At 44.1% G+C, this 15,063-nt stretch overlaps 1 protein-coding gene across 5 annotated transcripts in view; it reads left to right on the top strand.

The window, feature by feature from the left end:
* The window catches only part of ano3 (anoctamin 3), a 573,601-nt gene that overhangs the window by 481,376 nt on the left and 77,162 nt on the right, over window positions 1-15,063 (top strand). For all 5 annotated transcript variants that reach the window (XM_072592732.1, XM_072592727.1, XM_072592730.1 and 2 more), the window contains one exon: window positions 10,115-10,197. In XM_072592732.1, coding sequence (XP_072448833.1) covers window positions 10,115-10,197 — 83 coding nt within the window. The remainder of the gene's footprint in view (window positions 1-10,114; window positions 10,198-15,063) is intronic.

Below are 15,063 nucleotides of genomic sequence, written 5' to 3'. Positions count from 1 at the left end.
AGGTTGCAATATACAGTGTTACAGCCACAGAAGGTGCAGAGAGAGAGAGAGATCAACCTAACATTAGAAACGTCCATTCAAAAGCTTGATAACGGCAGGGAAGATGTTGTTTTTGAATCTGTTCATATGTGTATTTAAACCTTCACACCTTCTGCCTGATGGAACAGGATGGAAGAGAATACAGAACTTCAATTATCCGAATTTCAGATTATCCAAACAAGAGCTCAAGGTCCCGTAAATATGTTAATAAATTTAAATAAAAGGACAGCAAGAGCCAGCAGTCTAGGCAGGTAGTGGGAGCAGGAACAGGATTGTCACAGGATCCCTGTTCCTGCAATTGCCCACACCCCCATGGGGTCCATGTTACTGTTATTGCCCCCACCCCCATGGGATCCCTGTTCCTGCTACTGCCTCCCACCACCACGGAGAACCCTGTTCCCGCTATTGCCCTCACCTCCACAGGGATCCTGTACCTGCTACTGCCCCCCCCATCCTGTTCCTGGTACTGCCCCCCATCCCCCGACCAAGGGGAACCCTGTTCCTGCTACTGCCCCCCCCCCCCCCATCCCCACCACAGGGATCCCTATTCCTGCTATTGTCCCCACCCCCACAGGATCCCTGTTCCTGCTATTGCCCCCACCCCCACGGTGATCCTGTTCCTGCTATTGCCCCCACCCTCAGGGGATCCTGTTCCTGCAACTGTCCCCCCTTACGCGATCCCGGTTCGTGCTATTGTCCCCACCCCCACTGGAATCCTGTTCCTGCTATTGTCCCCACCCCCATGGGATCCCTGTGCCTGGTATTGCCCTCACCCCCATGGGATCCCTGTTCCTGCTATTGCCCCACCCACCACGAGGATCCCTGTTCCTGCTATTGCCCCCACCCACCAAGGGGAATCCTGTTCCTGCTATTGCTCCCCCCAACCACAGAGATCCCTGTTCCTGCTACTGCCTCCCACCACCACAGAGAACCCTGTTCTTGCTATTGCCCTCAACCTCATGGGGATCCTGTACCTGCTACTGCCCCCCCCCCCCACCAAGGGGATCCTGTTCCTGCTACTGCCCCCCCCCCCCCCGACCACGGAGAACCCTGTTCTTGCTATTGCCCTCAACCTCATGGGGATCCTGTACCTGCTACTGCCCCCCCCCCACCAAGGGGATCCCCACGGGGATTCCTGTCTACCTGATATTGCCCCCACCCCCACGGGGATCTCTGTTCCTGCTACTGCCCACCTCCCACCACAGGGATCCCTGTTCCTGCTATTGTCCTCATCCCCACAGGATCCCTGTTTCTGCTATTGCCCCCACAGCCCCGGGATCCCTGTTCCTGCTATTGTCCTCAGCCCCACATGATCCCTGTTCCTGCTATTGCCCCCACCCTCACGGGGATGCTGTTCCTGCTATTGTCCGCACCCCCACCAGGATCCTGTTCCTGCAACTGCCCCCCCTTACGGGATACCTGTCACAGCTATTGTCCCCACCCCGACTGGGATCCTGTTCCTGCTATTGCCCCCACCCCCATGGGGATCCCTGTTCCTGCTATTGTCCCAACCCCCACGGGGATCCTGTTCCTGCTATTGTCCCAACCCCCCCCCCCCCGGGGATCCTGTTCCTGCTATTGCCCCCAACCCCACGGGATCCCTGTTCCTGCTATTGTCACCACACCGATGGGATCCCTGTTCCTGCTATTGCCCCAACCACGCGAACTCTGTTCCTGCTACTGCTCCAACCATGGGAACCCTTTCCCTGCTATTGTCCCTACCCCCACGAGGATCCCTGTTCCTGCTATTGTCCCACCCACCACAGAGATCCCTGTTCCTGATATTGCCCCACACCCCCACGGGGAACCCTGTTCCTGCTATTTCACCCCCCAAACACAGGGATCCCTGTTCCTGCTACTGCCTCCCACCACCACGGAGAACCTGTTCTTTCTATTGCCCCCACCCCCACGGGGATTCTGTTCCTGCTATTCTCCCCATCCCCACGGGGATCCTGTTCCTGCAATTGTCCCCACCCCCATGGGATCCCTGTTCCTGCTATTGTCCCAACCCTCACGGGGATCCTGTTCCTGCTATTGTCTCCACCCCACAGGGATCCCTGTTCCTGGTATTGTAGCCGCCATGGGAACCCTGTTTCTGTTGTTGCTGCTGCTTTAGGAACCCAGATCAGTTGTCTGAACAATCCGTTATCTGAATGAAATATTCAGATTATCGAGGTTGTTCTGTATAACCTGGGTGGGACGGGTCTTTGAATATGCTGGCTGCTTTTTACACGACAGTATATAGGGTCAATGGAAGGAAGGCTGGCTTGGCTGCTTTCACAATTCCTGCAATTTCTTGTGGTCTTAGGCAGAGCATTTGCCATACCAAGCTGTGATGCATCTCAATAGGATGCTTTCTGTGGTGCGTCAATAAATATAGGTAAGAGTCCTTGTGGACTTGCCAAATTTCCTTCGCCTTCTGAGGAAGTAGAAGTGTTGCTGTGCTTTCTTGATTGGACCATTGACGTAAATGGACCAGAACTGGTTGTTGGTGATATCTACTCCTAGGAACATGAAGCACTCAACCACCTCCACCTCAGCACCATTGATACAGACAAGGGTGTGTAGTCCACTGTGCTTCCTACTGACACTGAGGGAGAGACTATTGCTGTTGCACCATGACACTGAGGGAGAGACTGTTGCTGTTGCACCATGACACTGAGCTGTCTGTCTCCTCCCTGTACTATGTCTTGTTGTTTGCAAAGCAATCAACTACGATGATGTCATCAGCAAATTTGTAAATGCAGTTAGAGCTGAATTTGGCCACACTGTAGTGGGTGTATAATGAGTATCGTAAGGGGCTGAGTACACAGCCTTATCGGGTACTGGTGTTGAGGATTATTGTCGGGGAGGTGTTGTCATCTATCCTTACAGATTGTGGTCTGTGGGTCAGGAAGTTAAGGATCCAGTTACAGAGGGACAACTTGAAATAAAGCAGCAGCCAATAAATAACTTTTGAAGTTTAGTTAGTTCATATGTCAGAAAAGACAACTAGCAGTTGGTACATAGTTTAGTTCCACAAAATACAATGGGATGCATGACCATTGCACACACTTCAGAATCTCACCTTCTGGCAGAGACATAACATTGATTTTTGGAAATAGATATTATATGGATTTTTGTTCCAATAACTTGTGAAACTTAATAAGAACCAAAAGAACTGCAGATGCTGTAAATCAAAAACAAAAAGATGAGTTGCTGGAAAAGCTCAGCAGGTCTGGCAGCATCTGTGGAGAGAAATCAGAGTTAATGTTTCAGTTCTGAGAAAGGGTCACCAGACCCAAAATGTTAACTGATTTCTGTTCACAAATACTCCCAAACCTGCTGAAATTGTGAAACTTGTTTTGTAAGTTGACAACAGTGCAACAACATTTGTAGCCGACTATTTAAAGGCCTTGTTCATTAATCAGCTGATGTGCATACACTTGTTGGATAGTTGAAACATTTGGAAGTAAAGGAATATTCATCTTTGTTATCTTTTGCTATTCACACAGTCTTGGAAGGTAGCCCGATTAGATCAATAGGTGTTAAATAAATAATGCAAATTTGAGAGGGAATGAGATTTTAACAAGCATTCGTACTGGATAGGAGGGAGTATGGGGTGAGTGACATTATCATAACTTAAATGTGGGGGTGGGGGTGGGGTTCTGCTATTGTGAATGAGTTGGAGGTTTTGTTAGTCTCTAGAAGAGGAAGAGCAACCTTACAGAGATTTTTAAAGTGACAAAGGAATTTAATGAGGGAGAGAACTATTTTCAATTACGAGTGAGTCCAGATCAAGGTATAAACAGTACCTCGATGTGGTACAAATGAGCAAGATTATTCAAAATTTGACACCTTTTGCATGTTACTGAGGGTTTCAATACAAAAAGCTTCAGTAGTATTCTCTGTTACAAAGCAAATAAATATGAGAAAATCATTAACAGATCAAACAGAGAATTTCAGTTTGAGGCAGGTAGCATTGATTAATCTGATGGACAGTGGGATGGACGTATGATGAAAAAGGGTTTAGACTGATGGAGAACCAGGTGGGAAAAGATCTTAAACAGGGAAATTTATTTATCTCATTAACTTCAAACTCAAGTGAGCAGAACAAAATGAAAGCAAATGGAGTAAATCGTGGAGTTTGTAAAGGCGTAGAAGAAAACATGTGAAATAAATCCTTTCAAGTCTGATGCAGTTTTAAAAATAAATTTAAAGTAATTGGTGTTATTTTTGTGAAGAAAACTGACAAAATATATCTGACGTAAGTGAAAGAAAATCAGCAAAGCATAAAGGTAAATATGAAACTTTGCAGCAGGGGATGAACGTGACATTAATTTAATGATATTTGAAGCTTTCATTTCAATGTCAGGAGAGCACATTCCCATCAAGGGCAGCTCATTCAAACGATGACGTTGTATTAGGGTGTTGCAGTATCACACCCATGACTTTCTACATGTGTAATCTCATCTGTATTGTCCTGGAATGTCACAAACAAAGTGCTTAACCGCAGTAAATTAAAAATACACACAGAAAGAATGTGCTTGCTCTCCCCTCTAAGAAACAGGTTGCAGAAATTAAGGAAACACCCTCTTGATTTGGTGAAATCAGTCAAACTAGGTGATAGCCTGTCGCCCATTGACTTCAGTAGAAGTGACAATGAGGAGCGATGTAAGAGGACAGACAACCATCAGTTCTGCCATGCACATTGTTTAAGATATGCTTTGGGGAGAGGTTATGGGAGAAACGTCATCCATTTGCCATTGTAATTATTAAAATGGTGTTCACACAAAAATTAAAATCGATTGCAATGGGTTTGGAATCTTATCCAACCTTTAATGAAGCCTCCCCTCTGAGCAAATAATGAGCCTAAAGACAGGGTTTCACAAGCTATAGGTCGTGACCCCCAGTGAGCTGATGAGGCATTATTTTGAAGTTGCAAGCTTCATTTCAGCAATGGTTGCCCTGGAGCTCAGGTTGAATATTAAGAGTTGTGAATCCCATTTCAATCCATGCTTTTTGAGGGCCAATTGCTGCTGCTGCTGCAAAACAAAGATGTGTGAAAAGGTAGGTGTTCTTTACAAAAAAAAATCCCTGCTGTTTAAATATTTCTAACCATGCACAACATGAAGGGCACAGCCCCATTACCTCTGTCAACTGTGCTCAACAACTCTTATATCCCTAGGATTTTCGCAATGGGGTGACATGAAATGGGGTCATAACAAAAACATATTTGGGAAAACATGCTTTAAGTGTTGGCTCCCTTTAGAGTTTCTTCTTGCTGCTTATTACTCCACAATGTTTATAGCAGCAGATATTTCTTATATGATTCAGGTCTTTGGATCTTTCGATAACATTGTGATTCTATTAAGGAGAATTAATATTTAAAGAATTGTCATAGTATACAATTTTGTTTGCTGCTGATGGCCCACAGCACTTAATAGATTCGGCATACAAATCAGGAATGGAGGGAGATAACAGATGGAAAGTTACACCTGAGTTAAACCACTTCTCAGATGAGGTGGGAAAGGCAGGACCTTCATGAGAATTGAATCCGCACTGCTGGCATCACTCTGCATTACAAACCAACCTTCCAACCAACTGAGCTACCTGACCCCAAACTTAGTCATGCTTCCACTAATTTCACCATCATGGTAACACTTCCGGTACTGCTTGTGATTCTTTTAACTTGTCACTTGATGATACAATCAGATTTATTTAAAATTAAGAGCTTTTGGAGCACTGGTCCTTCGTCAGGTGAAGACTATAACCTGGAGTTGTGTGATTTCTGCCTATCTCCTACCCCAGTCCAACACCAACACCTCCACACTTGGGCGGTACAGTCTTGTTCTAATGAGGCAGACTTGTGTTTACAATATAGCATTGTAATCCATCACTTTTGTCATTATTGAATTTTAAATGCATGCATTATTTTGTGAAGGGATGTGTATTTGAAAGTCTTGAGAAGGAGCATTATTCGGGAAAGCAGGTCACACTTACATTGAAGAATAATACCATCACTGTGGCAACAGCACTGAGAGCTCAAAGTTATTAGCATAATTATGCCACCTCCCAACCTTACAGAGCAGCACGACAATCTGTCCTTTGTTTGTATTATTCCTTTGGTTTCATTTTACATTTAAAGCTCAATTACACTGACCCTTTTCCATTGAGGATGTGAGGAGTTCTTTGTCAATGTATGTCATTTTAATTATGTGGAATTTCTTTTTATGAAAGTAAAGGTGGGCGGCTCAACAAAGTGCCTTGAAATTTTTGAAGGATCCAGAAGTATCTGAGGGAGATTTTTGCAAGCAGTCATCTGATAGCACTGTTAAATATTCTTCAGGGAAGGCTTTGTGTTCAGACAGAGGAAGCCCTATCTTCCAGTTCACTTTGTTACCTTGCTGCTGTGCTTCATTTCATCTGGGTCACATGCAAGTTCTGCTCCTTATGGTGTGACTGCTCTTGTGTGAGAAAGAAAAAAGATAGATCAGGTCACAACTCTGCTCTATTCGGTAATAATGGTTGACAGACTTGAGCCGCACAAAACTTGATGACTGACGGGCAGTTGAATTCTAAAGAGGTTTGCATCCTGCATCGTGAAGCTGGAAAGGCAAACTCTATTTTATGGAGCTATTCACATGGGAACACCAACACTCTCCCAAGGCACTCACCATCCTGACTTGGAAATATATCGCTGTTCCTTCCATGTCGCTGGGTCAAAGTCCTGCAATGCCATGCTGAATGGCATCATGGGTGTACCCCTGGATACGGACTGCTGTGGTTCGAGAGACAGCTCACCACCACCTTCTCAAGGGCAACTAGGGACAGGCAATAGATGTTGGCTCAGCCAGTGACACCCATGTTCCACGAGTGAATTTAAAAAAAAATTGTCTTCAATAGTGACCAAATAAGACATGGAAATAAAGGAAAACTGAATATACAAGAACACTCAATGGATCCGTTGGATAAAGGGCTAGCTGAACCTTTAACTGAATAGAAATTACTGAAAAATGCTTATAAGGAGCTGTGTCATGAATAACATTCCTTCTAAACTGCATGGCTGCTCAGAGGTTCTGTGCATGTTGATCACTGCGTTGATGCATTGACTTCAATGCCATGCAAACACCTCAGAGATCTGCTCAGCAGAAAGGGAATTACAGAGAATGTAGGTCACAACATCAGGTCACATAGAACTGGGATCTGTGTGTGTAAGATTTCACAGGTGTCCTTCCCTACTCTCCCCAAATGTAGTGTACATACTAAATACAAGCTGTGATTGTTCACTCACATCAGTGCGAGTTTACCTTCTATCAGTAACATTAAAAAAAAAGCAAAAAGCACTGCTGCAAATCAGAATCAAATGCTGAGAATTCTGGAGAAACCCAGCAGATCTGGCAGCATCTTTGGAAAAAGAGAAACAGAGTTGATGGTTTGAATCCAGCATGAATCTTCAGAACATACTGGTTGCGAAACGTGAAACTCTGTTTCTCTCTCCACAGACGCTGTCAGATATGATCTTGCTACAAGGTCAGGCAACACCCTGTGAAGAGAGAATCGGGTTACCATTTTAAGTCATTGACAATTCTTCAGGACACTATGGACTGAATCGTCAGTCGCCAAGCACTTATTACCTGTCTGAATTGTGGCCAACTGATCGAAAATCCCGGGGAAGGTGAAATTGTGGACATTGTGTTGGTTCCTAAAATGGAACAAGGAACTGTAGATGCCGGAATAAGCAATAAAAAGAGAAATTGCTGGAAAAACTCAACAGAGCAGGCAGCATTTGTGGAGAGAGAAAGAGAGTCAATGCTTTGGGTGCATTGCCTTATCTTCTACCTTGTGGAGTCATTATGTTTCAGTGAAAGTCTAAAGTTGGTCATTCATAGATGGTGAAAGCCCTTGGAAGAAACAGCCTAGGAAGGACCAGTTTCTCTGCCAAAGGTTTATCTGTTCATGGCTACATCAGTAACTGTTGACATTTTGGACAATTCTTCCTCCCCAGAATACCTCAGTTGAGAACCCTGGCTTGAGGCTGTGGATTTCAGGCGTTACATGGTCTATTACCTAAATCTACTTGCTCTTTTGTTTTGCTAAGCTCTTATAAGAAGGTAGAAACATAATTTTGGCTCCGACTATGACAGATTGATGTTTGTGTAGATTTGTATAATCACATAAACTTTGTCGTATTTTCCTTAACACTTTCTTGCCACGTATCTTTAACTTGTATTGACAATAGGAGGGTCATTTCAACTGGCAGCTTGATTATAAGTTTGCATCATGTCTCATTCCTTATCTCAGAAAATCAACACAAATTGACCATTAGATGCTTCTCTTGAAATAAGAAAGGTCTCTTTCTCGACAGATTCACACTCCCAATCTCTCCTCTTTTCTCTAGATTTTTATCTTTTTGGATGGATATGCTGTCCTTTACATATATAGTAATGCTAAAACAATGCCTTAGCTAGTGCCTACTCTCTTAGGTCCATGTAAATAATTCCATGGCTCCATTCAGAGAAGGCCTGGTTAGATCACCAGATATCTTGCCTCACCTTTATTCCTCAACCAACACCCAAAACCAGAGATTTGATCATTTGTCTTATTGCATTTTGGGGCATTCTGAGTTTGTGGAAGATGCTGTTTAAATTCAATTTTTTAAAAAAATGTTGTGATAGAGGGTATGATTTATATATTAATATATTTTATTGTAGAGTTTGGATTTTGATCTCATGGCATGTTCGTATTCCTTTATCTGTATGAGAGGGTTTAATAATAAAGGTGTCACTCTTCCTGGAACCCTGGTTTAAAACCAATATGTCGAAAGTGAGGACTGCAGATGCTGGAGATTAGAGTCAACAGTGTGGTGCTGGAAAGGCACAACAGGTCAGGCAGCATCTGAGGGGCGGGAAAATCAATGTTTTGGGCAAAAGCTGTTCATCAGGAAGGGGTTTTGACCAAAACGTCGCTTTTCCTGCTCCTCAGATGCTGCCTGATCTGCTGTGCTGTTCCAGCACCACACTCTCGACTGAAAACCAATATGTGTCAGGCAGGAGGTGACTGGTACCCATCTTGGATGATAATGTAAATTTGTTTATATTGTGGGAGTTTTATTATTTTCTTTTAAGAGGATCAATAATTGATTTTTTGCGAGGAGAAACTCATAGATTGGAAACTTTTAGGGACAATTTGCAGGTGAACTGTGTGTAACGGTGGCTCAGTGGTTAGTGTTGCTACCTCAAAGCGCCAAAGACCCGGGTTTGATTCCAGCTTCGGGTGATGTCTGTGTGGAGTTTGGACATTCTCCCGGGTCTGTGTGGGTTTCCTCAGGGTACTCCAGTCTTTCCCCCACAGTTGGAAGATGTGTAGGTTAGGTGGTTTGGCCATGCTAAATTGCCCATAGTGTCTAGGGATGTGTAGGCTCAGTGGATTAGCCATGAGAAATGCAGGGTTACAGGGATGGGGTAGGGGGTTGGGTCTGGGTGGGATGCTCTTGGGGGGGGGGGTCGATGTGGACACAATGGGCCAAATGGCCTGTTTCCACACTCTAGGGATTCTATGATTCTAACTGACTGAGGCTACATGATGGGGAAAGGCAATATTTAAAATTAATTAATTTGAAAATTCTTGACCAGAAATGTTCTATGAGAATCTTGAAGGGGTTATTTGAACCTAAGAGAGTTTCAGGTCAGTTTTGTGAATGATCATGGAAAATAACAATCAAATTCTCAAGACGATGAATTGAAAGAATCAATTAATTCAAACCTATAGATGTAATACAGAAGGGAACTCACCCCTTGTATTTGAAATTATGTTTGGACAGATATGATTTTGTTTTAGTTTTGTGTATTTTGAGATCTTCCAAACAGTGTTATATGAAAATAGATTCATTTGTTCCATTTTATCTTCATTAAACTTCTGTTTTATTGTCAAAACCAAATCTGAAACCTGACATGCTTATGTTTCAGAGAAAGACCACCTCTTTAAATAAAACAAAATATGATCTGTCAAGCTGGATTTCAGTCGCGGGTCTTGAGCAGTAATGGCAGCAGCAGAGATCATAAGAGTCTCTAATCTTGTATTTGTATAATTACAGCCACAGTGTTCCTGGAGTTCTGGAAAAGGCGTCGAGCTGTTCTCACTTATGATTGGGACCTAATAGACTGGGAAGAGGAAGAGGTAAGTTTGAAAAACCTTTAATGAAATGCATGCTGCTTATGAAATGTCAAGCACAAATTGAGCACCAGGAACTTTCCGAACATGCAAAAGCATGGAATAGGGAAAAAAGGTTGATTTAATATAATGCTAGTTGTAAAGTTAAGTTTAAGGATGAATAGATAAAGGGTATCAGTTGATTATCTAAGTATCTTAGATTAGATTAGATTAGATTACTTACAGTGTGGAAACAGGCCCTTCGGCCCAACAAGTCCACACCGCCCCGCCGAAGCGTAACCCACCCATACCCCTACATCTACATCTACCCCTTACCTCACACTACGGGCAATTTAGCATGGCCAATTCACCTGACCTGCACATCTTTTGGAGTGTGGGAGGAAACCGGAGCACCCGGAGGAAACCCACGCAGACACGGGGAGAACGTGCAAACTCCACACAGTCAGTCGCCTGAGGCGGGTATCTTGAGCCCATGTAAAAAGGACTGTGATGACTCTTCACTTGTACATTAGTTGGCCTTCCTGAACGTCACATAGGAATTTAATTCCCCACTGGGGTGGAGTTTCTGTCTTAGCACGAGGTTTTGTGGGACAGTCATATCATCCCTACTCTGAGTCCAGAAACTCCAGTTTCAAATCCATGCCAAGACTTATTGGTCATGGAAAATACGTTTGTAGACAAACGGGTTTATAATAGGTTAGAAATCAGCAATTAGTGAAAAAAAAAACACAAGCAAGTCGAAGACTTCGGCTTTATGAATAGTCTTGCAAGAAGATTTTACAGATTACAGGAAAAAAACAGGAGATAAACTGTTAGGTCAAGCCAAAAGATCTGATATACAGGATCTAAAACTCTGGAAATTGCTTGTGTTGCAGAATAGTTGCGTCTTTGGATGGAATTTTATTTTATGGGAGCACCAATTATATGGGCTATGGTGAGAAATGTGGTGAAACCATGTGAGGAGTCCAGTGATGGCAATCTGACACAAGGAACAACTTTTAACTAAGTTCTGGAAGTAGATTTGTGATTCTCACTGGGAGTAGCCAGTTCCATGTTAAGGGGCATGGATCATTGTTTGTTAATGGCCTTATTAACTGTGGATCTTACCCCATTAATGAGCAACTTTCTATCGTACCATTTACTGTGAGCAAACTAGATGCCAATGATTAAAATGTTGTGAAACTTGAAAGGGTTCAGAAAAGATTTACAAGGATGTTGCTTGTGTTGGAGTTTTCAGCTATAGGCAGAAGCCGAACAGGCTAGACTATTTTCCCTCGAGTGTTGGAGGCTGAGGGGTGATTTTATAGAAGTTTTTAAAATCATGAGGGACATAGCTAGGGTGAATAGTCAAGGATAGAGAAGTCCAGAGCTAGAAGGCATAGGTTTAAGGTGAGAGGGGAAAGATATGAAAGGGACCTAAGTGGTAACTTTTTCACAGAGAGTTGTGCGTGTATGGAATGAGCTGCCAGAGGATGCGTGTTGCGGCTGGTACAATTACAACAGTTAAAAGGCATCTGGATGGGTATGTGAATAGTAAGGGTCTAGAGGGATATGGGCCAAGTGCTGGTAAATGGGACTAGATTAATTTAGGATGTGTGGTCAGCATGGATGTGAAAGGTGTGTTTCCATGCTGTACATCTCTATGACTCTATGACTCTATAAATAAGCGCTTGTACCTGTGATTTCCGCTCTGGACTTGCTCCAAATCCATGTAAGACACCAGACATCAACATCTCCGTGGGAACCAGCTACACACAACCCAGAGCCATGGACATTGGCATCTGACATTGTCAGAACTCTCATGGCACATCTCTTATCCACTTACAGTGCACTTCTGCACATCAGCATTGTACCTCATTGTAATACTGCAGCAAAGACACTTTGTACTTAGAGACACATACCCAGCTCATGACCAGACTAGGCTGTATTTCTGAGCTTGCTGTCTTAGTGCCCACTCACTTTCTGCCTACCCAATTGCTCATAGCACCCCTTCCTTGCCTTTTTGGACCTTGCCCCCATAGCTAGAGATACTGGGCTCACACTACTACTGTAGGGCCAAGCTATTTTTCACTGTCATAAAACCAGTAGAATTCTCATAGTTGGCAGTAGTCCTCAGTCAAGTCAAGAGGCTCAGGGGGTCCTGGCGCAGTAAGTGATGGTCAGCCTCCGATACCAGTCCAGGGGATTGGACACGGTCAGTCAGCCACTTAGGGTGGTCAAACTCAAGATTGTTTCCTCATAAGGGGTAAGGATCAGAGAATAGAATCCTAACAAAGTGGAAGCAGGCCATTCAGCCCACTGAGTCCACACCGACGCTCTGAACAGCATCCCATCCAGACTTACCATCGGTCTTGTAACCCTGCATTTCCCACGGCTAACCCACCTAACCTGCACACTCCTGGACAGTACAGGCAATTTAGGCTGGCCAATCCACCTGACCTGCACATCCTTTGGAGTGTGGGAGGAAACCAGAGCACCCAGAGGAAACCCACGCAGACACGCAAACTGTCCACACAGACAGTTGCCGAAGGCTGGATTCGAGCCCAGGTCCCTGGCGCTGTGAGGCTGCAGTGCTAACCACTGAGCGACCGTGCCACCGAAGGAAGGAAGGGATGGGCAGCCTTCTATCCACCTGGGCATTTATGGCCCTATTGTGGGCAGTTTTTCTTTTGGAATTAGAGCAAGGCAGATATTATAGGTGACGAAAGTAGATGGCACTGTTGGTGCAGGCAGTGAGGCGTCCCAGGCATGAGTGGGCAGCGCAGAGGGCATGCAGGGTGAATGGTGGCAGGGTTTAGGGTGGGTGACGGTGAGTGAGGGAAGCTGTTGCAGGCCACAGTGAGTGTGATAGAGCATGAACCTTGGTGGGAAGGAGCAGGGAAAAAAAGAGTCAAAATGAATGTGCACTGACAGACTGTAGAAGGACATTGCCTTTCCAACATTACTGGGCATTCCTCCAAAAACCTCAGACTGCACTGACCCCGGTGACAGTCCTCCCAGGTGGGCAGGTTGGTACTGGGGCATCCACTGCTGGTCCTCTGCCATCACCTCCAGGTCCCTGCCCACAAAGCAGGATGTCAGTGTTTTCATTGTCTGTAAAAAAGATCAGGAAGCTGCAAACTGCCAGTGTGTTGCAAGGTGCATTATGGGACCTTTTAAAGATGGCAGCATGTCAGGAGTGCTGATCAACTCCAAAAAAACCTGGCAGTGGTAATTTGTTCTGGGTATTGTGGGTGGTAGAATAGAAATAGAATTGGACGCATGGGGTGACATAGGAATGAAGTAAGTTGTTAACATGGTGAATTTGGTAAGATGTGACAAGACTAGGTCTCACAGAGAAAATCCCTCCAGAAAACTCAACTAGGCTGGCACAGCCAAAGAAGTACAATTCATCCCTCTGTTTTTCCAGTGTTTCAAGGTATTTCAAATGATGTTCGATAGATCTAGGCAGCTTGGTTGCTTATTGTTTTCATTTTGAGTAATAGATTCCTGCTTTATTGTTGAAGAGAAGCTGTAGTCTTGTGTGCCTATGTTTCAGTGAAAAACTGCCACATCAAAGAAATATTTCTCTGTGATCTATCAAGCCAGACTTTCCTCTAGGTTCTGGTTAGTCCAGTTGTAACAGCAGCAGGGGTCATAACACAATGGGGAGTTGGAAAAGGTAATGGATCATGGCTTGGCTTTAGAAAACCCATTCCCAGTCATAGGCCTCCCTTGTTCCCTGACTGATCAGCACACACTTGGCCCAATCATTTGATGTTAGCTAGATTAGCTCCATCCTTGTGGAGCAAGTGCACTCTGTCCTGATGCCCTCATCGTAAGCTCCCTGTCGCAAGATGCTGAAGACACCAGATTTAAGTCAAGATTCAAGGGCAGTTCTGGCCAATCAAATTTTCAACCTAATGATGTTAAACCTTAAGTGGATCATTTATAAACGGAAATAAACTTTGTCCATCTTCTTCCTGAAACTGTTCCACTTGTATTTGCTTGGCCTCATAGAACATGAATATTGCTAAAGAAAGAAGCATTCCACAGCATGTCTCTCTCCACCCACCCCCAGTGTTAACTTCTGCTATATCATCAGTCTCATAGAAATGTTAGTCTGTTCTAGGAACATAGGAATAGAGTGAGGCCACTCAGCCCTTTGAGCCTGTCCCACTATTCATGACTGACCTGTGGCCTAAATCCATATTCCTGCCTTTGACCCATATCCCATAATGCCTTTCCTTAACAAAAAAAAATTGTCTATCTCAGATTTTAAATCTTTCAACCGACTTTGTTCCCACTTCCACTTGTGGAAGAGAGTTTTGAACCTCTTTTATCTTTTTTGTGTCGAGGTGCTTCCTAACCTCTCTTCTGAATGATCTAACTCTAATTCTCAGACTGTGCACCCTAATTCCAGAACTCCCAACCAGTGGAAAGTACATCTTTATCTACCTTGTCTCCACCTATTAGCATCTAGACATCTTTGCATAGATTACCCCTTAGCCTTCTAAATGCTAAAGAAAACAGGCCTAGATTGTGTCATCTCTGTTCATAGCTTAACTCCTGAAGTCCAAGTATCATCTTGTACACGTACATAGTTATCCCTCCAAGGACAACATATCCTTCCCAAAGTGTGCTGTCCAGAAACTGCTCACAGTACTCCTAGTGGAGTCTAACTAAGTTTTTGTATAAGTGTAGTATAACCTCTGCGCCTATATACTCCAGTAATAGAGTCATAGAAATGTACAGCATGGAAACAGACCCTTCGGTCCAACTCGTCCATGCCGAGCAGATATCCCAACCCAACCTAGTCGCACTTGCCAGCACCTACCCTATTTCCCTTCAAACCCTTCCTATTCAAATACCCATCCACATGCCTTTTAAATA

Source organism: Chiloscyllium punctatum, chromosome 22 (genome assembly GCF_047496795.1).
Source record: "Chiloscyllium punctatum isolate Juve2018m chromosome 22, sChiPun1.3, whole genome shotgun sequence".
NCBI lineage: Eukaryota > Metazoa > Chordata > Chondrichthyes > Orectolobiformes > Hemiscylliidae > Chiloscyllium > Chiloscyllium punctatum.
This window is presented reverse-complemented; position numbering and strand designations above follow the sequence as displayed.